This window comes from Saimiri boliviensis, chromosome 7, assembly GCF_048565385.1.
Source record: "Saimiri boliviensis isolate mSaiBol1 chromosome 7, mSaiBol1.pri, whole genome shotgun sequence".
In the NCBI taxonomy this organism is placed as follows: Eukaryota; Metazoa; Chordata; class Mammalia; order Primates; family Cebidae; genus Saimiri; species Saimiri boliviensis.
The window spans coordinates 62,110,140-62,137,363 of NC_133455.1; the positions used below are offsets into that span (position 1 = coordinate 62,110,140).

The 27,224-nt window shown below is 41.5% G+C and overlaps 1 protein-coding gene across 1 annotated transcript in view; it reads right to left on the reverse strand.

The window, feature by feature from the left end:
- The window catches only part of MYRFL (myelin regulatory factor like), a 146,888-nt gene that overhangs the window by 56,274 nt on the left and 63,390 nt on the right, over nt 1-27,224 (reverse strand). The window contains exons 7-10 of the mRNA XM_039472239.2: nt 24,481-24,676; nt 21,531-21,607; nt 19,884-19,994; nt 18,130-18,220 (exon numbers count right to left, since the gene is read on the reverse strand). Coding sequence (XP_039328173.2) covers nt 18,130-18,220; nt 19,884-19,994; nt 21,531-21,607; nt 24,481-24,676 — 475 coding nt within the window. The remainder of the gene's footprint in view (nt 1-18,129; nt 18,221-19,883; nt 19,995-21,530; nt 21,608-24,480; nt 24,677-27,224) is intronic.

Here is a 27,224-nt window from a genome sequence, read left to right on the forward strand (position 1 = left end):
AAAGGGAGATTCACCTTTCACTGTATACTCTCTTAATATTGAGTGTTTTGCCATATGCATTTGTTACAATTTTTAAAATAATGAAAAGGAAACACAAAGTTTATTTTTTAGTTTGGGTTCACTTAAATAACTTTTTGATGACTTCAATTTCCTAATTCAATCCCAAGTGTCTGAACGCTGAGCTGCTTGGAAGACTCAACCATTGACACTGACGGACAAAAGCAGTGAAAGAGGCCGGGTGTGGTGGCTCACACCTGTAATCCCAGCACTTTGGGAGGCTGAGGTGTGTGGATCCCTTGAGGTCAGGAGTTCAAGATCAGCCTGGCCAATATGGTAAAACCCCCATCTCTACTAAAAATACAAAAATTAGCCATGTGTGGTGGCATGCTCTTGTAGTCTCAGCTACTTGGGAGGCTGGGGCAGGAGAATCACTTTAACCTGGGAGGCAGAGGTTGCAATGATCTGAGATCAGGCCACCGCACTCCAGCCTAGGCGACAGAGCAAGGCTCCATCTCAAAAAAAAAAAAAAAAAAAAAAAAAAAAAAAAAAAAAAGCGGTGAAAGAATGTAATATAAAGTAATGGGGTGAGAGGCTAGCGGGCAGTGGGGAACGAATATAAAGTAATAACATTGAAGATTAGTTTTGTAAATTTATGTGAACAAAGGGCTTTTCTGGAAGGTCCCTAGAGCCCCTTGACTGTGAATGGCAAATTGGCTTTGACTCAAATCCTTTAGAGCACGCAATCAACTAAATCCAAAGGTATGCCATGTAAGATGGTGACGTATTTTTCTCTAATTTGAAGATAATGAGCCATTTCAAGGAAACAAAATAAGACAGTGATGGATTTTTCTGTAATGAGCTTTGGGATAGTTATTTTCATGTTGGTAACTTGATACTGAAACAGCAGATATAAGTGGATTTAATTTTTTGGAACAATTGTAACATTCTCACTTAGCTTTCATCAGATGAAAACTCAGATCCCTAAAATACGTTCACATTATTTTGGAAAGGGCCACAGATTCACAACGTTCTAAATATATAGCCCTAGGGAGAATTCCTCATCAGTAACGGAAATGTTCTCATTAGATCTGAGAACTTATGTCTCTTCTCTGGAATCTACAACGTTCACATGTCAAAGCAAGCTGAAATATACTACTTCTTTCTGGAATTATGAGTTTGTATTCACACGTGACCCAATAGTGGCTTATGGATATCAAACACCAAAATAAATGAATTAAAATGTCTAAAATACTTTTATTTGTCTCATAGCCTTTTATTTAGGGAAGAGACCTGAGCATTCTAGTCTATGTTGTAACACAAACTAGCTGTGTGACCTTGGGGCAGTCCCTTCATCTTTCTGTACTGTGTCCTCCTCTGATAAATAATCATGTCTCCTTTACCCACCTACAAGGGTTATTGTGGGATTAACTGAAATCATGTGTGCACGAACAGTTTGCAAAAATGAATATGAAAAGCCTCAAATTTATTCTCAACACACTCTCCTGGACACAGTAGCAGTTATTTAACCTCTAGTTACTTCATCTGCTCTCCTCAGCAACACACCTACAGAGTTGCACGATTCCAGGGGACGCCTTTCACTAAAAAATGCAATGTAAATGGCGCCCCCTGCAGGTCACTGGGATAGAAAACAGCATCAGCAGTAATTTGAGGCCTACCCTTTTTTTTTTTTTTTTTTTACTTTTTTTTTTTTTATTGTATTTTAGGTTTTGGGGTACATGTGATGAACATGCAAGATTGTTGCATAGGTAAACACTTGGCAGTGTGGTTTGCTGCCTTCCGTCCCCTCACCTGTATCTGTCATTTCTCCCCATGCTATCTCTTCCCACCTCCCCACCCCCAGCCCCTCCCCCATTTCCCCCCAACGGACCCCAGTGTGTAGTGTTCCCCTCCCTGTGTCCATGTGTTCTCATTGTTCAACACGCACCTATGAGTGAGAATATACGGTGTTTGATTTTCTGCTCTTGTGTCAGTTTGCTGAGAATGATGGTTTCCAGGTTCATCCATGTCCCTACAAAGGACGTGAACTCATCGTTTTTGATGGCTGCGTAATATTCCATGGTGTATATGTACCACATTTTCCCTATCCAGTCTATCATCGTTGGGCATTTGGGTTGGTTCCAGGTCTTTGCTATTGTAAACAGTGCTGCAATGAACATTCGTGTGCACGTGTCCTTGTAGTAGAATGATTTATAATCCTTTGGATATATACCCGGTAATGGGATTGCTGGGTCAAATGGGATTTCTATTTTTAGGTCCTTGAGGAATCGCCACACTGTCTTCCACAATGGTTGAATTAATTTACATTCCCACCAACAGTGTAAAAGTGTTCCTATTTTTCCACATCCTCTCCAGCATCTGTTGTTTCCCGATTTTTTAATGATCGCCATTCTAATTGATGTGAGATGGTATCTCAATGTGGTTTTGATTTGCATTTCTCTGATGACCAGTGACGATGAGCATTTTTTCATATGTTTGTTGGCCTCCTGTATGTCTTCTTTTGTAAAGTATCTGTTCATATCCTTCGCCCATTTTTGAATGGGCTTGTTTGTTTTTTTCTTGTAGATCTGCTTTAGTTCTTTGTAAATTCTGGATATCAGCCCCTTGTCAGATGGGTAGGCTGCAAAAATTTTTTCCCATTCTGTTGGTTGCCGATTCACTCTACTGACTGTTTCTTTTGCCGTGCAGAAGCTGTGGAGTTTGATTAGGTCCCATTTGTCTATTTTGGCTTTTGTTGCCATTGCTTTTGGCGTTTTGGTCATGAAGTCCTTGCCTACACCTATGTCCTGAATGGTTTTGCCTAGATTTTCTTCTAAGGTTTTTATGGTATTAGGTCTGATGTTTAAGTCTTTAATCCATCTGGAGTTAATTTTGGTGTAAGGTGTCAGGAAGGGGTCCTGTTTCTGCTTTCTGCACATGGCTAGCCAGTTTTCCCAACACCATTTATTAAACAGGGAGTCCTTTCCCCATTGCTTGTTTTTGTCAGGTTTGTCGAAGATCAGATGGTTGTGGGTATGTTGTATTTCCTCTGAGACCTCTGTTCTGTTCCATTGGTCTATATCTCTGTTTTGGTACCAGTACCATGCTGTTTTGATTACTGTAGCCTTGTAGTATAGTTTGAAGTCCGGTAGTGTGATGCCTCCTGCTTTGTTCTTTTTGCTTAGAATTGACTTGGCTATGCAGGCTCTCTTTTGGTTCCATATGAAGTTTAAGGTGTTTTTTTCCAGTTCTGTGAAGAAGGTCATTGGTAGCTTGATGGGAATAGCGTTGAATCTGTAAATTACTTTGGGCAGTATGGCCATTTTCACAATGTTGATTCTTCCTAACCATGAACATGGAATGTTTCTCCATCTGTTTGTATCCTCTCTTATTTCATTGAGCAATGGCTTGTAGTTCTCCTTGAAGAGGTCCTTTACGTTCCTTGTTAGTTGTATTCCTAGGTACTTTATTCTCTTTGTGGCAATTGTGAGTGGCAGTTCATTCTTGATTTGGCTCTCTTGAAGTCTATTACTGGTGTATAGGAATGCTTGTGATTTTTGCACGTTGATTTTGTATCCTGAGACTTTGCTGAAGTTGTTTATCAGTTTCAGGAGATTTTGGGCTGAGATGATGGGGTCTTCCAAATATACAATCATGTCCTCTGCAAATAGAGACAATTTGATTTCCTCCTTTCTGATTTGGATACCCTTTATTTCTTTTTCTTGCCTGATTGCTCTGGCTAGAACTTCCAGTACTATATTGAATAGGAGTGGTGAGAGAGGGCACCCTTGTCTAGTGCCAGATTTCAAAGGGAATGCTTCCAGTTTTTGCCCATTCAGTATGATATTGGCTGTTGGTTTGTGGTAAATAGCTTTTATTGTTTTGAGATACGTTCCGTCAATACCTAGTTTATTGAGGGTTTTTAGCATAAAGGGTTGTTGAATTTTGTCAAAAGCCTTCTCTGCATCAATTGAGATAATCATGTGGTTTTTGTCTTTGGTTCTGTTTATGTGGTGAATTACGTTTATGGACTTGCGTATGTTGAACCAGCCTTGCATCCCCGGGATGAATCCTACTTGATCATGGTGGATGAGCTTTTTGATATGCTGTTGCAATTGGTTTGCCAGTATTTTATTGAAGATTTTTGCATCTATGTTCATCATGGATATTGGCCTGAAATTTTCTTTTCTTGTTGAGTCTCTGCCGGGTTTTGGTATCAGGATGATGTTTGTCTCGTAAAATGATTTGGGAAGAATTCCCTCTTTTTGGATTGTCTGGAATAGTTTCAGAAGGAATGGTATCAGCTCCTCTTTGTATGTCTGGTAGAATTCAGCTGTGAACCCATCTGGACCTGGGCTTTTTTTGGGTGGTAGGCTCTTTATTGCTGCCTCGACTTCAGACCATGTTATTGGTCTATTCAGGGTTTCGGCTTCTTCCAGGTTTAGGCTTGGGAGGATGCAGGTGTCCAGGAATTTATCCATTTCTTCCAGGTTTACTAGTTTATGTGCATAGAGTTGTTTGTAATAATCTCTGATGATGGTTTGGATTTCTGTGGAATCTGTGGTGATATCCCCTTTATCGTTTTTTATTGCATCAATTTGGTTATTCTCTCTTTTCTTTTTTATTAATCTGGCTAGTGGTCTGTCTATTTTGTTGATCTTTTCAAAAAACCAGCTCCTGGATTTATTGATTTTTTGAAGAGTTTTTTGTGTCTCTATTTCCTTCAGTTCTGCTCTGATCTTAGTTATTTCCTGTCTTCTGCTAGGTTTTGAGTTTTTTTGATCTTGCTCCTCTAGCTCTTTCAATTTTGATGATAGGGTGTCAATTTTAGATCTCTCCTTTCTTCTCATTTGGGCACTCATTGCTATATATTTTCCTCTAGAGACTGCTTTAAATGTGTCCCAGAGATTCTGGTATGTTGTGTCTTCGTTCTCATTGGTTTCGAAGAACATCTTTATTTCTGCCTTCATTTCATTGTTTATCCAGTCAACATTCAAGAGCAAGTTGTTCAGTTTCCATGAAGCTGTGCGGTTCTGAGTTAGTTTCTGCATTCTGAGTTCTAACTCGATTGCACTGTGGTCTGAGAGACCGTTTGTTATGATTTCTGTTCTTTTGCATTTGCTGAGGAGTGATTTATTGCCAATTATGTGGTCAATTTTAGAGTAGGTGTGATGTGGTGCTGAGAAGAATGTATATTCTGTGGATTTGGGGTGGAGAGTTCTGTAAATGTCTATTAGGTTTGCTTGTTCCAGGTCTGTATTCAGGTCCTGGATATCCTTGTTGATTTTCTGTCTGGATGATCTGTCTAATATTGACAATGAGGTGTTAAAGTCTCCCACTATTATTGTGTGGGAGTCTAAGTCTCTTCGTAAGTCATTAAGAACTTGCCTTATGTATCTGGGTGCTCCTGTATTGGGTGCGTATAAATTTAGGATCGTTAGCTCTTCTTGTTGCAGTGATCCTTTTACCATTATGTAATGTCCTTCTTTGTCTCTTTTGATCTTTGTTGCTTTAAAGTCTATTTTATCAGAGATGAGAATTGTAACTCCTGCCTTTTTTTGCTCTCCATTTGCTTGGTAGATCTTCCTCCATCCCTTTATTTTGAGGCTTTGTGTATCCTTGCATGTAAGATGGGTTTCCTGGATACAGCACACTGATGAGTTTTGGCTTTTTATCCAATTTGCCAGTCTGTGTCTTTTGATTGGGGCATTTAGTCCATTGACATTTAGGGATAGTATTGTTATGTGTGAATTTGATGCTGTCATTTTGATGCTACCTGGCTGTTTTGTTGGTTAGTTGATGCAGCTTCTTGATTGTGTTGATGCTCTTTTACATTTGGTGTGTTTTTGGAGTGGCTGGTACTGGTTGTTCCTTTATATGTGTAGAGCCTCTTTCAGGAGTTCTTGTAGAGCAGGTTTGGTGGTGATGAAATCTCTGAGTGCTTGCTTGTTCACAAAGGATTTTATTTTTCCTTCACGTATGAAGCTTAGTTTGGCCGGATAGGAGATTCTGGGTTGAAAGTTCTTTTCTTTAAGGATGTTGAATATTGGCCCCCAATCTCTTCTGGCTTGTAGGGTTTCTGCTGAGAGATCTGCTGTGAGTCTAATGGGCTTCCCTTTGTGGGTAACCCGACCTTTCTCTCTGGCTGCCCTTAGCATTTTCTCTTTCGTTTCAACCCTGGTGAATCTGACGATTATGTGCCTTGGGGTTGCTCTTCTTGAGGAATATCTTTGTGGTGTTCTCTGTATTTCCTGGATTTGAATATTGGTCTGCCTTGCTAGGTTGGGGAAGTTTTCCTGGATAATATCCTGAAGAGTATTTTCCAGCTTGGATTCATTCTCTTCATCACATTCAGGTACACCTATCAGACGTAGATTAGGTCTTTTCACATAGTCCCACATTTCTTGAAGATTTTGTTCATTCCTTTTTGTGCTTTTTTCTCTGTTCTTGCCTTCTCTTTTTATTTCATTGAGTTGATCTTCGACCTCTGATATCCTTTCTTCTGCTTGGTCAATTCGGCTGTTGAAGCTTGTGCATGCTTCACGAAGTTCTCGTGTTGCGTTTTTCAGCTCCATCAATTCACTTATACTCCTCTCTATGCTGTCCATTCTCGTCAGCAGTTCGTCCAATCTTTTTTCAAGGTTCCTATTTTCTTTGTGATGGGTTAGAACATGTTCTTTTAGCTCATTGTAGTTTCTTACTACCCACCTTCTGAAGTCTGATTCTGTCATTTCATCACCCTCCTTCTCCATCCAGTCTGGTTCCCTTGCTGGTGAGGAGTTGTGATCCCTTTTAGGAGGAGAGGTGTTCTGGTTTCGGGAGTTTTCATCCTTTTTGCGCTGGTTTCTTCCCATTTTTGTGGGTTTATCCACCTGTTGTCTGTCTCTGTCCCAGGGAGTTGGAGCTTTATGAGTTTCCCTTGCACTACTGCCCTTTTTGATTTTTCTTTCAGTTCTGACCCGCCCAGCTAGCAGCAGGCCTAGCCACTGCCTGCCCACAGGGGCTTTGCTGAGCTGCTGTGGGCTCCGCCCAGCTGCCCTGAGCTCTTCCCTGTAGTCCTTTTTATATGGGTGTAGTTAGAACTGTCTCGGCAAAGGTGGGGTGGCCCTGCCTCTGTTATGGTGGATTCTCTCTGTTGTGGCAGGTTGCCTCGGCAACGGCGGGTTGCCTCGGCAATGGCAGCCTGCCTCCATAGTGGTGGAGAGTCTCCGTAATGGCGGAAGCCCCTCCCCCACGGAGCTGGACCGTCCCGGTTCAGCTGTGCTTGGTTTGGAGGGCTCAACCCAGAGGGTTTCCAATTACTGTTTTTGTTTTCGTTGTTGTTGGGGGTGGAGGGGTGGGACCAACCGAGCCTGATCACCTGGCTCCCTGACTCAGAGTCTTTTCTTTTAAGTTGAAGGACCCCGCGTTCGGGTCTCTTGTTGAAAAGGCGCCGGGATCTCCCATGCTGCGACTCACGGAGTCGGCTCGAACTGCGGCGCCGGCTCCTGGCGGATTTTGTGCCTAGGAATCTCCTGGCCTGACTCGCTATTTCAGATGAATGGGCAACTCTGCTGTCTCAGGGCTCTGCTCGCCAGCTAAGAGGGCTCCCAGACCAGCGGCTTTTGTATGGAGAACCGCAGCAACAGGGCGTGGTCACAGCAGCCGCGTGGGCGGAATCAGCCCCACAGGGGCCAAAACAGCCACACCGGCTGGGACTGCAACGCTGGTGACCCCTCTGCCTGGGTATCTCCTGGTCTGTGGGCAATAAGAGTTCGTCTGGAAATGCGGCATCCACTCACCCTCTGCACCTTCACTGGGAGCTGAAGTCCTGAGCTGTTCTTAGGTGGCCATCTTCCCAGCATTCTCTGTAATTTCTTTTGTCAATTAAAATTAATAAGCCTCCTATTAGTGGAAATCCTTTAACTATATCTCAGTGTTTTAATGGAGATGAAGTAATGATGGAAATGTGGTAAAACACTTATGTTTTCAGCAATCCCAGGGCATGCACACCCCAGACTGCTGATATAACCTGCAGCAAATGAGGAGTCTCTGGGGCAGAGGCAGGTGTGGCCTCTTCTTGTATCATAAGCCAGTCACAGAGGTGCCTGTCCGTCCCTCTGCATGGGCCAGGGCCATCTTTGACATCTCATTTGATGTCATCTGGAATTGCCTTGCTATGCTAACAAATCTGGTTTAAAGTCAAGTCTGGAAACCTAGGTTGCATGTTGTTTCTCTTAGGAAGGAATAAAGACAGATAATGCCATTCTTTTAAGAGTTAACATAGATTAAATATGATGACAGTACTCTCCTGATCGTTATAACTTCTGCTTGAGACAGATAGTCTGCTAGTCACCTGCATACTTGGAATAATTTACCTAGTGACAAGGTTTCTCTATTTGCTGCTGACAGCTCCTGCAAAGCTATACGCGGCTGCTGTGCAATTCCACACAACAGCAACATGAGAGGGAGGGAGCTCCACTCTCTAGCATCCTGTTTACCGAAAACTCTGTTAATTGGCACCTCCTTAAATCCCAAGTACAATGATAATGAGCTCATAATGATGACTTTGAGAAGCTGAAAGTTCCATAATTCAGGTTCAGTATGAATACCCAAAATATTACATTTACTCAGCATAGTTTGAGTGTCATGCTATTCACTAAATTTTCATTAAAAAAAAAAAAAAAAGATCGTATTCCAGATCTGATAGTTTTCTGCCAGATACGATTTTGGTTAAAGAGAATACCCTATTCTACAAGTGTGCTGGATAACACAAAAGTCACACTAACAGCAATGAGAAGAAAAGGATTATTAATATCAACTGTTCATCCCCACACTAGAAATACCTTATTGATATTATTTCACTCAAACTCAATACACAGAAATGAAAATGAATGCAGACTTTTCAGTCCATTTAATTAAGAAATGGCATTATTGTTCGAATTAGTGAGTTTTAGAAATGTCCACAGAATACATTTTCTGCCACGTGAGATTCTAGAGGAGTCTATATGGTGCATACAAATGGGTTGGGTAGAGGGCAGACCAGCCAACATTCTACAAAAGAGCCAGATGTGGCCGCTTAGTTCATGGCCTGGTTCTGTTAGTTTGAGCTCCAGAACAAAGAATGGAAGAAAAATCTGACACAGATACTACAAGCCCTGACCACATTAAATGGAGAAATGAAAACCGCATTTAAACAAATGCAGACTTGTTTTATGGCCTAAGAACCACTCCTCCTAATGGCAGAGATTGACATTTTACTATTTGGTAAGGGTGATTATATGAGGCCTAGATGAGTTAGAGGCCTCCAGGAAGGGTCCAGGAGACCAAGCTTGTCAGAATTCTGCTTGGAGAGAGAGTGGTGGAAAGGACCCAGTAATTGTTCATCTGGGTTGTCAATCAAAACAGCTTAAGAAGTATATTATAGTCCTTTAGCATAAATTGACCAATGAAAATTAAGGCTTACTCCAAAGAACAGATTTATTTCTTGAGTCTTTGTTTCTGGGAGAATTTCTCAGTGGAGTTCCTTCAGATTCCCCTTGTTAATGACTGGGCTTTTCTATTTCAGGCCCACTTTCCTTATAAAATACTTAATTAAACCTGGTTTGGAGTGCAATATTGCAAGCAGGAGGAATGATTACTTTTGTCTGCCATTCAAAGACAGTCTAGGGTTTCTTCATTTTGGAAAGTAATAAATTATTCCAGTTTCTTTTCCAGAAGACTAGAAATGGGCATGTCCCTAAGAATTCTTCCTCTACTGCTCTACAAATCACACTGCGTGAGGTGGGAAACCAAACCTAAGGTTGGGGAAGATCACATAATAATGCCTATATGCGCACGTGCGCGCACACACACACACACACACACACACCCCTCTTTTGGAGTTCAGGTGAATTTTTATTTACTCAAAGAAAACAGTATATGAGGCTGGGCATGGTGGCTCATACCTGTAATTCCAGCACTTTGGGAGGCCAAGGCGGGCAGATCACAAGGTCAGAAGTTTGCGATCAGCCTGACCAACATGGTGAAACCCTGTCTCTACTAAAAATACAAAAATTATCCAGGCATGGTGCCACACACCTGTAATCCCAGCTACTCAGGAGGCTGAGGCAGGAAAATCACTTGAACCTGAGAGGCAGTGATTGCAGTGAGCTGAGATTGCGCCACTGCACTCCAGCCTAGATGACAGGGCAAGACTCCATCTCAAAAAAAACAAAAAACAAAAAAAAACAGTTTACGGAGTAATACCTGTTTTGGACTCAACAGATCTTTCTGTCAAATATAGAAGGGTAACTTATGACCAGAGTACATGGTGTAAATAAGTAGTTCTCAAGCTTGTATTATGAATAAGAATCCCCAGAGAGCTTGTAAGAACACAGATACCTGTGTTTTTTATTTAGAAGGTCAGGATGCCTGAGAATATGCATTTCTAAGAGGCTTGCAGGAGATGCTGATGTTGCTAGCCTGCAGACCATGCTTTGAGTAGCACCAGCAGAGTATTTCTAGGTCCAATTTCTGTAACCCTTTCAAAACGTGCAAAAATGGATTTCCTAAGAGCTGCCTTCCTCAGGTCAAGCTCTTCTATTTGTTATTTGGCTGCTGCTTTTGAATCCCAAACGATAGTGAAACAAATTCCAGCTTTTCATTTCCAACTTAAGAGTAGGCCTAGGCCGGGCGCGGTGGCTCAAGCCTGTAATCCCAGCACTTTGGGAGGCCTAGGCGGGTGGATCACGAGGTCAAGAGATCAAGACCATCCTGGTCAACATGGTGAAACCCCGTCTCTACTAAAAATACTAAAAAATTAGCTGGGCATGGTGGCGTGTGCCTGTAATCCCAGCTACTCAGGAGGCTGAGGCAGGAGAATTGCCTGAACCCAGGAGACGGAGGTTGCGGTGAGCCGAGATCGCGCCATTGCACTCCAGCCTGGGTAACAAGAGCGAAACTCCGTCTCAACAAAAAAAAAAAAAAAAAAAGAGTAGGCCTGAATGCCGGGAAGATGGCCGCCTAAGAACAGCTCAGGACTTCAGCTCCCAGTGAAAGTGCAGAGGGTGAGTGGACGCCGCATTTCCAGATGAACTCTTATTGCCCACAGACCAGGAGATACCCAGGCAGAGGGGTCGCCAGCGTCGCAGTCCCAGCCTGTGCGGCTGTTTTGGCCCCCGTGGGGCTGATTCCGCCTGCGGCTGCTGTGACCACGCCCTGTTGCTGCGGTTCTCCATACAAAAGCCACTGGTCTGGGAGCCCTCTTAGCTGGCGAGCAGAGCCCTGAGACCGCAGAGTTGCCCATTCATCTGAAATAGCGAGTCAGGCCAGGAGATTCCTAGGCAAAAAATCCGCCAGGAGCCGGCCGGCGCCGCAGTTCGAGCCGACTCCGTGAGTCGCAGCATGGGAGATCCCGGCGCCTTTTCAACAAGCTACCTGAATGCAGGGTCCTTCAACTTAAAAGAAAAGACTCTGAGTCAGGGAGCCAGGTGATCAGGCTCGGTTGGTCCCACCCCTCCACCCCCAACAACAACGAAAACAAAAACAGTAATTGGAAACCCTCTGGGTTGAGCCCTTCAAACCAAGCACAGCTGAACCTGGACGGTCCAGCTCTGTGGGGGAGGGGCTTCCGCCATTACTGAGACTCCCCACCCCTACGGAGGCAGGCTGCCGTTGCCGAGGCAACCTGCCACAACAGAGAGAATCCGCCATAACAGAGGCGGGGCCACCCCACCTTTGCCGAGACAGTTCTAACTACACCCATATAAAAAGGACTACAGGGAAGAGCTCAGGGCAGCTGGGCGGAGCCCACAGCAGCTCAGCAAAGTCCCTGCCGGCAGGCAGTGGCTAGACCTGCTGCTAGCTGGGCGGGTCAGACCTGAAAGAAAAATCATAAAAGGCAATAGTGCAACGGAAACTCATAAAGCTCCAACTCCCTGGGACAGAGACAGACAACAGGTCGATAAACCCACAAAAATGGGAAGAAACCAGCGCAAAAAGGATGAAAACTCCCGAAACCAGAACACCTCTCCTCCTAAAAGGGATCACAACTCCTCACCAGCAAGGGAACCAGACCGGATGGAGAAGGAGGGTGATGAAATGACAAAATCAGACTTCAGAAGGTGGGTAGTAAGAAACTACAATGAGCTAAAAGAACATGTTCTAACCCAACGCAAAGAAAATAGGAACCTTGAAAAAAGATTGGACGAACTGCTGACGAGAATGGACAGCATAGAGAGGAGTATAAGTGAATTGATGGAGCTGAAAAACGCAACACGAGAACTTCGTGAAGCATGCACAAGCTTCAACAGCCGAATTGACCAAGCAGAAGAAAGGATATCAGAGGTCGAAGATCAACTCAATGAAATAAAAAGAGAAGGCAAGAACAGAGAAAAAAGCACAAAAAGGAATGAACAAAATCTTCAAGAAATGTGGGACTATGTGAAAAGACCTAATCTACGTCTGATAGGTGTACCTGAATGTGATGAAGAGAATGAATCCAAGCTGGAAAATACTCTTCAGGATATTATCCAGGAAAACTTCCCCAACCTAGCAAGGCAGACCAATATTCAAATCCAGGAAATACAGAGAACACCACAAAGATATTCCTCAAGAAGAGCAACCCCAAGGCACATAATCGTCAGATTCACCAGGGTTGAAACGAAAGAGAAAATGCTAAGGGCAGCCAGAGAGAAAGGTCGGGTTACCCACAAAGGGAAGCCCATTAGACTCACAGCAGATCTCTCAGCAGAAACCCTACAAGCCAGAAGAGATTGGGGGCCAATATTCAACATCCTTAAAGAAAAGAACTTTCAACCCAGAATCTCCTATCCGGCCAAACTAAGCTTCATACGTGAAGGAAAAATAAAATCCTTTGTGAACAAGCAAGCACTCAGAGATTTCATCACCACCAAACCTGCTCTACAAGAACTCCTGAAAGAGGCTCTACACATATAAAGGAACAACCAGTACCAGCCACTCCAAAAACACACCAAATGGTAAAAGATCATCAACACAATCAAGAAGCTGCATCAACTAACCAACAAAACAGCCAGGTAGCATCAAAATGACAGCATCAAATTCACACATAACAATACTATCCCTAAATGTCAATGGACTAAATGCCCCAATCAAAAGACACAGACTGGCAAATTGGATAAAAAGCCAAAACCCATCAGTGTGCTGTATCCAGGAAACCCATCTTACATGCAAGGATACACAAAGCCTCAAAATAAAGGGATGGAGGAAGATCTACCAAGCAAATGGAGAGCAAAAAAAGGCAGGAGTTACAATTCTCATCTCTGATAAAATAGACTTTAAAGCAACAAAGATCAAAAGAGACAAAGAAGGACATTACATAATGGTAAAAGGATCACTGCAACAAGAAGAGCTAACGATCCTAAATTTATACGCACCCAATACAGGAGCACCCAGATACATAAGGCAAGTTCTTAATGACTTACGAAGAGACTTAGACTCCCACACAATAATAGTGGGAGACTTTAACACCTCATTGTCAATATTAGACAGATCATCCAGACAGAAAATCAACAAGGATATCCAGGACCTGAATACAGACCTGGAACAAGCAAACCTAATAGACATTTACAGAACTCTCCACCCCAAATCCACAGAATATACATTCTTCTCAGCACCACATCACACCTACTCTAAAATTGACCACATAATTGGCAATAAATCACTCCTCAGCAAATGCAAAAGAACAGAAATCATAACAAACGGTCTCTCAGACCACAGTGCAATCGAGTTAGAACTCAGAATGCAGAAACTAACTCAGAACCGCACAGCTTCATGGAAACTGAACAACTTGCTCTTGAATGTTGACTGGATAAACAATGAAATGAAGGCAGAAATAAAGATGTTCTTCGAAACCAATGAGAACGAAGACACAACATACCAGAATCTCTGGGACACATTTAAAGCAGTCTCTAGAGGAAAATATATAGCAATGAGTGCCCAAATGAGAAGAAAGGAGAGATCTAAAATTGACACCCTATCATCAAAATTGAAAGAGCTAGAGGAGCAAGATCAAAAAAACTCAAAACCTAGCAGAAGACAGGAAATAACTAAGATCAGAGCAGAACTGAAGGAAATAGAGACACAAAAAACTCTTCAAAAAATCAATAAATCCAGGAGCTGGTTTTTTGAAAAGATCAACAAAATAGACAGACCACTAGCCAGATTAATAAAAAAGAAAAGAGAGAATAACCAAATTGATGCAATAAAAAACGATAAAGGGGATATCACCACAGATTCCACAGAAATCCAAACCATCATCAGAGATTATTACAAACAACTCTATGCACATAAACTAGTAAACCTGGAAGAAATGGATAAATTCCTGGACACCTGCATCCTCCCAAGCCTAAACCTGGAAGAAGCCGAAACCCTGAATAGACCAATAACATGGTCTGAAGTCGAGGCAGCAATAAAGAGCCTACCACCCAAAAAAAGCCCAGGTCCAGATGGGTTCACAGCTGAATTCTACCAGACATACAAAGAGGAGCTGATACCATTCCTTCTGAAACTATTCCAGACAATCCAAAAAGAGGGAATTCTTCCCAAATCATTTTACGAGACAAACATCATCCTGATACCAAAACCCGGCAGAGACTCAACAAGAAAAGAAAATTTCAGGCCAATATCCATGATGAACATAGATGCAAAAATCTTCAATAAAATACTGGCAAACCAATTGCAACAGCATATCAAAAAGCTCATCCACCATGATCAAGTAGGATTCATCCCGGGGATGCAAGGCTGGTTCAACATACGCAAGTCCATAAACGTAATTCACCACATAAACAGAACCAAAGACAAAAACCACATGATTATCTCAATTGATGCAGAGAAGGCTTTTGACAAAATTCAACAACCCTTTATGCTAAAAACCCTCAATAAACTAGGTATTGACGGAACGTATCTCAAAACAATAAAAGCTATTTACCACAAACCAACAGCCAATATCATACTGAATGGGCAAAAACTGGAAGCATTCCCTTTGAAATCTGGCACTAGACAAGGGTGCCCTCTCTCACCACTCCTATTCAATATAGTACTGGAAGTTCTAGCCAGAGCAATCAGGCAAGAAAAAGAAATAAAGGGTATCCAAATCAGAAAGGAGGAAATCAAATTGTCTCTATTTGCAGAGGACATGATTGTATATCTGGAAGACCCCATCATCTCAGCCCAAAATCTCCTGAAACTGATAAACAACTTCAGCAAAGTCTCAGGATACAAAATCAACGTGCAAAAATCACAAGCATTCCTATACACCAGTAATAGACTTCAAGAGAGCCAAATCAAGAATGAACTGCCACTCACAATTGCCACAAAGAGAATAAAGTACCTAGGAATACAACTAACAAGGAACGTAAAGGACCTCTTCAAGGAGAACTACAAGCCATTGCTCAACGAAATAAGAGAGGATACAAACAGATGGAGAAACATTCCATGTTCATGGTTAGGAAGAATCAACATCGTGAAAATGGCCATACTGCCCAAAGTAATTTACAGATTCAACGCTATTCCCATCAAGCTACCAATGACCTTCTTCACAGAACTGGAAAAAAAAACACCTTAAACTTCATATGGAACCAAAAGAGAGCCTGCATAGCCAAGTCAATTCTAAGCAAAAAGAACAAAGCAGGAGGCATCACACTACCGGACTTCAAACTATACTACAAGGCTACAGTAATCAAAACAGCATGGTACTGGTACCAAAACAGAGATATAGACCAATGGAACAGAACAGAGGTCTCAGAGGAAATACAACATACCCACAACCATCTGATCTTCGACAAACCTGACAAAAACAAGCAATGGGGAAAGGACTCCCTGTTTAATAAATGGTGTTGGGAAAACTGGCTAGCCATGTGCAGAAAGCAGAAACAGGACCCCTTCCTGACACCCTACACCAAAATTAACTCCAGATGGATTAAAGACTTAAACATCAGACCTAATACCATAAAAACCTTAGAAGAAAATCTAGGCAAAACCATTCAGGACATAGGTGTAGGCAAGGACTTCATGACCAAAACGCCAAAAGCAATGGCAACAAAAGCCAAAATAGACAAATGGGACCTAATCAAACTCCACAGCTTCTGCACAGCAAAAGAAACAGTCAGTAGAGTGAATCGGCAACCAACAGAATGGGAAAAAATTTTTGCAGCCTACCCATCTGACAAGGGGCTGATATCCAGAATTTACAAAGAACTAAAGCAGATCTACAAGAAAAAAATAAACAAGCCCATTCAAAAATGGGCGAAGGATATGAACAGATACTTTACAAAAGAAGACATACAGGAGGCCAACAAACATATGAAAAAATGCTCATCGTCACTGGTCATCAGAGAAATGCAAATCAAAACCACATTGAGATACCATCTCACATCAATTAGAATGGCGATCATTAAAAAATCAGGAAACAACAGATGCTGGAGAGGATGTGGAGAAATAGGAACACTTTTACACTGTTGGTGGGAATGTAAATTAATTCAACCATTGTGGAAGACAGTGTGGCGATTCCTCAAGGACCTAAAAATAGAAATCCCATTTGACCCAGCAATCCCATTACCGGGTATATATCCAAAGGATTATAAATCATTCTACTACAAGGACACGTGCACACGAATGTTCATTGCAGCACTGTTTACAATAGCAAAGACCTGGAACCAACCCAAATGCCCAACGATGATAGACTGGATAGGGAAAATGTGGTACATATACACCATGGAATATTACGCAGCCATCAAAAACGATGAGTTCACGTCCTTTGTAGGGACATGGATGAACCTGGAAACCATCATTCTCAGCAAACTGACACAAGAGCAGAAAATCAAACACCGTATATTCTCACTCATAGGTGCGTGTTGAACAATGAGAACACATGGACACAGGGAGGGGAGCACTACACACTGGGGTCCGTTGGGGGGAAATGGGGGAGGCGCTGGGGGTGGGGAGGTGGGAAGAGATAGCATGGGGAGAAATGACAGATACAGGTGAGGGGACGGAAGGCAGCAAACCACACTGCCAAGTGTGTACCTATGCAACAATCTTGCATGTTCATCACATGTACCCCAAAACCTAAAATGCAATAAAAAAATAAAAAAATCAAAAAAAATAAAAAATAAAAAAAGAAATTACAGAGGGCTCTTTGTTTCAGAACAGTTCATCACAGGCAAGAAAAGATGCCATTTCCCCAAATGGGCAGATCTTCTCCTCCTCCTCAGGGCCTCAGATTAACAGCCACAAACATGGGCAGGCCCACGGTGAACACTGCTCTCTATTGGAGCTTGCATGGACCCCTGTATTGATCGCTTTAAAGATCCATAACAACACAGCCCCTCCCACGCTGCCAGGCCTGTGGCTACCTGTTACTTCATGCCTCTGGTATTTTCAGCAGTGGCCAGCCTGAATTCACACAGCTGCAGCTGCAGCTGCCAACAGCTTTATGTTTTTGTGGCTGCCAAGACTCCCCTGCACAGCTGTGACCAACCATTCATTCAGCAAAATGTGCTGAGCCAGCCATTCCTATGTGCTAGGCAGTGGCCCAGATGCCCTGGTACCACCAATCACTTTTGGCCTGGAATGCTTTCCTACCACTTTTCCCACCCTGCGGGCTTTAGGGTCAGAGAGATCCAAGATCCATCACTTATAATTTGTGAGATCATGGATTAGTTACTTAGCCTCTTAAGCCTCACTTGCTCTGGATATAAATAATGTAATGTGAAAGTATAACAACGTAAAATGATGTCATATGTAAATTATTTAGCTCAGTGCCTAGAACATAGACTAAAAACCAGAGTTTCTCGACCTCAGCACCACTGACATTTTGGGAGGCATAATTTTTTGTTGTGGAGGTTGTCTCGTGCATTGTAAGATACTGAACAGCATCCCTGGTCTCTACCTATGAGATGCCAGCTGTGACAACCAAAAATGTCTCCAGACATTTCCAAGTGACCCTTGGGAGAAAAATTTGGCCTTGGTTGCGAACCACTATGAGAAAACTAAAATAAAAATTTCTGCTATTACTATCATTATCATCAAAATAATCAGTATCATTGAAAAAGCACATCATTGAAAATTCCAGTTCTGCCTACATGGGAGGAAAGCATGTGGAATCCAGAAAAGTCAGAGAACTGAGCTTACCCTTACAATGATCCTTTCAGAGATGTGGGCAGACAACAGATAGAACTGGTCTTGGTTAGCAGCATACAGTCCAACCACCAACATGAAGTATCTAATTCAGAGATAGCAGACCAATGTCAATGCATCAGGAATGGAGACACGCTTCGTACAATCAAATACCACCCAACAGTTGATCAATAGTGAACTTATCGAGATGAGTTCGCTTATTTAAAGACTTCCTTTTCCCTTCTACTCTAAGTTGTCCCCCCAGTGAAACAAGAGAGTAGTTGATTTACTTGTTATTGTTCTGGGTCAGCACTTTGCCCAGTTGGTGGTATTTGTGAGCTGTTTTACAGGCTCCAAAAGAGCAGGAAAGCAGGCTGCCCCAGGGAGATATCCCAGGAGGGGGCTAGGGTCAGCCTGTCTCCACGCTGCAGTCCTGGGCCCTCAGCACAGCACGGTTTACAAATACAAAAGGAAGCCACCTTAAAGGTCCCTTTGCTCAGAGCTACAGAAGCCACATGGCCTGGGCCTTAACGGAGGCTGACTCCATAGGGTCTGTGCCACCACACCGGATCCTTCTCAGTTCAGCCTGCCCTTGGCCATGTATCCTGTGCCTTCAACATTCTCAGGGCTTGACTTTAGCCAAAGACTCAGACCTCCCCTTCAATTGCTCCCAAGGCAATTTTCATCACTGTTCCTTCAACTGCCTTTTCATACGTATCACTGATGAGACAGTTTTAAGACTAGACCATTTCTTGAAAGTCAAAATTAAAACTATCCTCATCAAAGCTTTTACCCTAAGACCTGCATGAAAAAACTTCACCAACTTCCTCTACAACACTCCTATTCTCCCAGAGAACAAGAGTTTCCCTCTGTATCTAAAGTAAATCAGTAAGAGTAGTAACTGTTATCATTATTAGTATTAGCTACTATCAAGAGCTCAGTGTGTGTGATGTACCGGGCTAAGCAGTTTACCCACATTCAGTCTATTCAGATTCTCAAAACAGCTTTACTGGAGTAGAATATTGTTATTGTCTCTTATTTTACAGGACAGAAAAATGAACCTCAGAAAGGTTAAGTTTTCTGCCCAGGATCACTCACCTAGTAAATGCCAGTATCAAATGGTCAAATTCATTTCTATCCAACTCCAAAACTATGTTCTAAAACCAGCAGTTCTCGAACTTGAGCATGTATCAGTGTCACCTGGGGGGTTTGTTAAAATACAAATTGCTGAGCCCCATCCCCAGAGTTTCTGATTCAGAGTTTTCGATTCTTTGTTAAGGCCCAAGAACCTGCATTTCTAACAAGTGTCCATTTCGGCTAGTCCTGGAACCACACTTTGAAAGCCACAGGTCTAAATCATGAAAACAAGTTATTTTCTTTTTTAATCAAAAAGGTCATAGCAGAACTTCAGGTCTAGAGGCCAGCACACTGGGTAAGAAATGCAGTCAGTCATCAATCTTTTCAATCTTTGGATGGCAATGAGACATAAACATGTGGCTGCTCTAGAAAACCATGGAGGGAATTGAGCCAGGCTGAATGAGGGCTGGGCAGGAAAGTGTGCATTGCAGGGCATGAGGGTGGAGAAGAAAGATGTCCATGAGTAAAGGAGAAATGTTAATCATCTGAGAGGCAGAGAAAGGAGGCAAGTGGCTTAGGGAGGCCCCGTGTGCTGGCTGGTTTTATCAGGAGGATCAGAGGGGCCCAGGAGGGCACTTCCTGGCCAGATACAGTACCCAGCCATACTGCCATGCACACAGTGACACCAGTACCTCTGGTCTGGATTTGGTTTTCCCTTTTTTCTCATATTATTTGCTGTGGTTTCGCTGAAGTGTAATCGTCCCAGCGTTACTTTGGTGACCTGGTCGGCCAATAGGTCGATTCTAAAACAGACAGCAAAAATCCGAGAGACTATAAGAGAACATGAAATCTCCGATCATATCGAATTCACTTTTAAACTCTCAACTATGTTTGGTTCCCAGTTCTCATCACACTGGGAGAACAGTTTAATCTAATCGCCAGTTATTCACTGAAATCCACAGCGTGGTCTGGAATGGCTGCCAGGAAGGCCATGGAATCCCTTGAAGGATAGGAAATGCTCAGTCAGCAGAAGCTTAAGCCTGGAGCTCCCAACTCACAAGGGCCGTATGCTCCATATACCTGGTATGGATCCTTTTACCTCCGCAATGGGAAGAGAGAGCCTTTCATTTGTGCTGCTGCCGCTGTTGTGATAGCACTCATCTCCTGACTGAAGCAGTTTAGGTCTCACATGAATGCCTTTGCACCCTCTTCATGTATTTGCCTTCTCCTAGTCTAGCAGTGGGAGGCAGCTTCCTCCAAAGGAGGGCCACATACACCCTTCCCAGACAAGGGAGACCCAGCTGTGCCATGCACATTTAGTGCTGCGTTTGTACAAGTGGCTTCTGGTCTGTCCAGGCCATGAGACCATTTTCTTTTCAGCCCAAAGGGGGTTGACTCAGGATCACAACCCTGAGATGTCTCCATTGCATCCCAGCCAAACCAGTCAAAAAGCAAATCCCACTCATTCTAAGTCATCCTACAAAGAGGACTCGAACTTTGCATACTACCAGCTACATAAGCTTTCGCTATTGGAATCCATTCAGCCAGTTATCAATGCAGCTTTAAAGAATAAGAAAAAATGACCTCTAAGCACAGCATGGCTATACAATCTTGAAATTACTTCAATCAACACTATGCTGATTTAAATGAAACATTAAAAGAAAGATCTAGCCATAATCTATCTCAAGAAACTAAAGTTGTAAGGTTTTTAACAAAGCTTTTAGCAATAAATAATATAAAATAATAGCTTTAAAATAGATCTTTTTATAAAGAATTTTTACGATGGTTTCAAACCATAGTACAACTTTATTTTTGTTGATGGACATATATTCATAATATTAACATTAATCCTACATTAACCGCTGGGCACAGTGGCTCATTCCTGTAATCCCAGCAGTCTGGGAGGCTGAGGCAGGCAGATCACCTGAGGTCAGGAGTTTGAGGCCAGCCTGGCCAACATGGCAAAATCCGGTCTCTACCAAAAATACAAAAATAACCTGGGCATGGAGGCGGGTGCCTGTAATCCCAGCTACTCGGGAAACTGAGGCAGGAGAATCGCTGGAACCCGGGAAGTGGAGATTGCAGTGAGCCAAGATCGCACCACTGCACTCCAGCCTGGGCAACAAGAGCAAAACTCAGTCTCAAAAAAAAAATGAAACAAAAAAACAACATTAACATTATTAATTTGGATTCTATGGTAGGCTTCATTTTAAATAAGTGAAATAAATTAGGTAATTATATATATATATATATATATATATATATATATATATAAAATAAAGAAATTAGGTGTTTATTCACAAAACATTCACAAAAGAATTTACAAAGTAAATTCTTACTTAACAGGATTGAAAATGTTTTTGCTCCTATCTGCTTGGGACTGTTCAATAGCAATTATTTGATTGGTGGCTTCTACCTGTATGGAACAATAAAAAGTAGATTAATTATTTAATTTACTTACTTATAAAAATGTTAATTAGCAAAGAATTTTTGAGTATGTAAAAAGTTTTTTGAGGCATCATCCTAGGCAGGAGGGACAAGTCACTGAAAAGACACATAAGACAATAGTCCCAGGCCAGGCGCGGTGGCTCAAGCCTGTAATTCCAGCACTTTGGGAGGCTGAGGAGGGTGGATCACGAGGTCAAGAGATCGAATCCATCCTGGTCAACATGGTGAAACCCCATCTCTACTAAAAATACAAAAAATTAGCTGGGCATGGTGGCATTTGCCTGTAATCCCAGCTACTTAGGAGGCTGAGGCAGGAGAATCGCCTAAACCCAGAAGGTGGAGGTTGCGGTGAGCCGAGATCGCGCCATTGCACTCCAGCCTGGGTAACAAGAGTGAAACTCCGTCTCAAAAAAAAAAAAAAAAAAGACAATAGTCCCTACCTTAACGCAGTGTGCTGTTGATGAGGAAAGAAATAAGTACCTGTGAAATTAAACAATGAGAACACAAGACAACAGAGTATTTCAGTTAAGTAGTGAACACAGAGTGGGCTAGAACATGACTGAAACATCAGGAGCAAGGCAGCTTTTTATTTATTCATTCACTCTAGAAGTACTTACGGAGCACCTACTATGTACCAGGAACTGCTTTAGACGTTAGAGATAAGAACTGAACACAAGAAGCAAAATTTCCTGTCCTTGGGGAGCTTACATTCTACTGTGAAGAAACAATGATATACAATATAATAAATAAAACACAGGAAATAACATTTATTCAGCTTCTGCTACAAACTTCTTGTTCTGTGAATATTGGAAAGGGCCTGTGAGACCAGCCCTGTAATATACAATTCGTGTAATTTTTCTGGAAAGACTGTAAAAAATCTTTCTAGAAAGCAATTGGTGGCCTATATCAAGAGTTTTAATTATGTTTGTATTCATGTGTAAATTCCCCTTCTGGAATGTATCCTTATGCAAAGGTAGGTTTACATGGATGTTCACTGCAGTTTCATTAACAATAAAAAACTGAAAATAAACAAAACTTCCAATAATAAAGGAATTAATATGATACATCCATACAATGGAAAAGTATACATCTTTGTGAACAATATTTTTATGGGGTTCTTAATAATATTATATAATGTGATATTCACAATATAGTATTAGCAATATAAGATTAATTTTAATAACAAAAAAATGAGGAAAAAATAGCTACTGAATGGAGGATCCCAAATAAAAATGAATTTTATCTCTTTTTCATATATTTCTATTATGTTCCAAAATTTTCACAATCAACTCACATTACATTCATAATAATAAAAAGAATGTCTTTTCGTTGCTGGTTTGTTTGATATTTATAAGTATTTTTGTATTTTTTGTTTTGTTTTGTTTAAGAGCTCAGTCTGATGCAAGAGCAGTTGATGTGTGTAGCTGCCAAGCCTTGGTGCCTAAGCCCAGGTTAGCTATCAGAATAAAACATGTAGGCCAGGCACAATGGCTCAGGCCTGTAATTCCAACACTTTGGGAGGCAGAGGCAAGAGGATGGCTTGAGCCCAGGAAGTTGAGGCTGCAGCGAGCCGTGATAAAGCCACTGCATTCCTTTAGGTGACAGAGTGAGACCCTATCTTAAAGACAACAAAACAGCCACAAAAAACAATAAAATAGGCAGATAATGAATGCTACTCCCTCTTAGGAACTGGATATAAAGTTACAATTTCATAAATACTTTTTGATCACTCAGAAGTCATATTACCTGCATTCTGAACCCAGCTCTACCATTTACTACCTTGGATAAATTGTGTAACATTATTGGTTCTCAGCCTCCCTTCTGTTAAACTGTAGAGGAGGGGTATTGACGAAATTAATGACTCCTTGACTTTTTTTAAGTCACAGATCTCTTTGATAATCTGATGAAAATAATGAATCTACTTCATATGGAAACGCATAAACATGAATAAAAATTAAATTATTAAGAATACATTTAGTAAAAGAATTACAAGAGTATTCACTAAAAATGATAAAACTATAGTTTGAAGTGATACTGTGCCATTTTCTGAGCCCAGGCTTACGAAATCAGCATCTTGGCTGGATATGATGGCTCACGCCTGTTATCCCAGTATTTTGGGAGGCTGACGCAGGAGGGTCACCTGAGCCCAGGAATTCAAGACCAGCCTGGGCAACATAGTGAGACCCCATCTCTACAAAAGCAGCCACACTCCTGTGGCATCAGCTACTTGGGAGGCTCCCGTGTGAGCCTGGGAGGTCAAGGCTGCAATGAGCCATGATCATGCCACTGCACTCCAGCCTGGGTGGTAGAGCAAGATCCTTTCAGAAAGAGAGAAAGAGAAAGAAAGAGAGAAAGAGAAAGGGAGGGAGAGAGAAAGAGAGAAAGAGAGAAAGGAAGGAAGGAAGGAAGGAAGGAAGGAAGGGAGGGAGGGAGGGAGGGAGGGAAAAGGAAAAGAAAAAGAAAGAAATGGACACTTCACTTGTCTTGCAATGTTTATACTTAGAACCCACCCATCATACTGTGAAGAAACACAAGCTATCCCATAGAGACGTTCACATACAGAAGAGCTGAGTCTTGTCAGTTAGAGCCCCGTTTGAGCTCCAGTTGATGGCCAGCACTCAACAGGCATCTGAGTGCTTGAAAACGGCCCAGTTAAGCTGCCCCAGTTGATGACTTCTGAACAGAGATGAGTTGTCATAGTCACACCCTGACCCAGTTGCAGATTTGTGACCAGAAATAAAGATTATTATTTTAAGTCATTTTGGGATAGTTTGTCATGCAGCAAAGACAACAAGAACAAAATAAATGACTTATGTAAACAGAACTAAATAAAAGACGTACCTTAATGCCAAAAGCTTTCAAGTAAAACATTTCTATTGGCTTTAGGCCCATCTGGGTTTCAACAAATTTTGGGCTTCCCCAAACTTGGATGTGGATGGTTATCTGAAAATGATTCTTTTTTTGGCAAACAAAAGCTTCATCTGCTGGTGAAAAATTAAATCCTTTGTCTGTTACAACTCGATAGCCCACATCAGGTCTATGAAAAGGAAACCAAGAAACCAGTTTTACAAATGTTTTCTACATATTTCTTTTCATTAACAATATTAATTGTATAAACATTTCAGGAAAGTGCACTGTGAAAAATGCCTTTTGCTGTATTTAATCAATTGATTTCTTGAATTTTTAATGAGGAAATAAAAATAACATTTCCAAACACAGCTGGCTGTTTCCAAGCTTTTTATTTTCTCACAAAGAAGTACAATCTTTTTTTTTTTTTTTTTTGAGACAGAGTCTTGTTCTGTTGCCCAAGCTGGAGTGCAGTAGCACAAGTGCTCACAGCAACCTCGGCTTCCTGGGTTCAAGCGATTCTCCTGCCTCAGCCTCCTAAGTAGCTGAGACTGCAGGTGAACATCGCCACGCCTGGCTAATTTTTGTATTTTTACTAGAGATGGGGTTTTGCCATGTTGGCTAGGCTGGTCTCAAACTCCTGACTTTAAGTGATCCCACCTGCCTCAGAATCCCAAAGTTCTGGGATTACAGGCATGACCACCGCACCTGGCCAGAAGCACAATTCTTGCCAAATGGAAGCATTCTTTTTTCAGATGGCCTTTCCCCTTTGTGCTTTCTAGACTCTTAATTTGACTCCCTAATACTATAGAAAGATGTAGACTAGATGTTGAGAAGTCAACATGTTATTCAGACTTGTGAAATATCTAAGGTAAAATTAATCTCTTTTCTCCTTTAGAAAAAAAAAAGGTCTTTAAATTTCACCAGTAACAATATATTTAAGAAGACACTCAGATGAAAGAATATTCAGCCTATTGATGATCATATGGAAAAGCAGACTTTGCAGAATTACCAGGAATAGCTCTTAAATCAACCAGAGCCAGTTATACAATTGATTGGAAACCTGTTTTCACTAGAGTATGGTCATTTCCTTTTTATTCTCACAATTTGGTAGAGGCACTGAAAACCTACTAGGGCTGTTACTTCTGCAGAAAGAAATGGGATAGTGGTGAGGTGACTAATCAAAAATTTGCTTTATTTATCACTGGTATTTCCAATAGGAATGCTTTGTATATATAAGTTGAGCATCCCAAATCTGAAAATTCCAAATCTGAAGTGGTCCAATATCCTAAACATTTTTTTTTTTTTGTGATGGAGTCTCACTCTGTCACCCAGGCCAGAGGAGAGTGGTGAGATCTTGGCTCACTCCAACCTCCACCTTTAGGGTTCAAGCAATTCTCCTGCCTCAGCCTCCCGACTAGCTGGGGCTACAGGCGGACACCAGCACAAGCAACTAATTTTTGTATTTTTAGTAGAGACAGGGTTTCACCATGTTGACCAGGATGGTCTTGATCTCTTGACCCCGTGATCTGCCCGCCTCAGCCTCCCAAAGTGCTGGGATTACAATCTTGAGCCACCGTGCCTGGCCAATCCTAAACTTTCTGTACACCAACATGATGCTCAAAACAAATATTCACTGGAGCATTTCAGACTTCAGATTTTTGGATTGGGGTGCTCAACTGATAAGTAGAATTCAATCTTCCAAAATCCATATAAGTTCCCAAATCAGAAATACTTCTGATCTCAAACATTTCAGATAAGAAATACTCAAACTGTAATAGGTTTAATGAAATAATTCTAAAATGTTAATAAAAAGAAAACATTAAGTGTATATTATCAAATAGAAAATATAAAAGTTGAAAACTTCTTTGGTGAATTTTTCCCACGCATGTTGAAAATATGCAGCAGGATTTGTAATTCATCAAGCTTCCTAAATGCGGGTTTCTTCTCTCTACAAGCAGAGGAGGGCAGTACTCACTACTGTACGGATCTTTGCATCCTGGGATCTCAATTTGAACAGCTGCTATTATAATGAATAACACAGAGTTTCTAAATTTTCCTCTAATTCTGGAAACAGAAAATATTACTGGGTCTCTTGGGAGAAGAGTGTTCATGTTCTTTGCACCTCCCCAATGGATCAAGTTATTGAGTCATTGATTACCCTTAAGAAGCCAATCAGTCAAAGCCTCCACAATCACAGTGCCTGTCAGCAGCAAAAAGAAAATCCACTGAATGAAGAATTTGATAAAGACTACATGTCTTATGCCATCTGGAAACTTCTTATTGACTCAGGTTTCTAGAATTAATTTGCTAATTTGTTCATATAAAGGCTAGATGGCCAGAACTATATAGATTTTACTACAGAGGGTAATAAGAACTGTCTTGATTGAGGAAAAAAAGGAGATTCTTTGGTGATGCTTCATGCTTCACCATCAAAAACTCTGAAGAAAAAAGTACAGTTAAGCTATGAGCATCAGCCTGAAATTTAGGGTAGCTGTAATCAGAAATGGAATCAATCAACAAGAATTATACTGTTGATGATTATTCTGAACCTTAAACATCAATCTCTGATTATAGAAATCTGTTTACATAAAAATGGCAATTCTGCTTTTGATATCAAAAGTATAAAAGCAATTAAACTGGCTTTTTAAAAGTTCTTTGATAGCATTGAAACATTATTCAGAAAAAAATTAATAAAATTCGAATGTCCTAACTGTAATGCTTTTAGGTAACTTAAG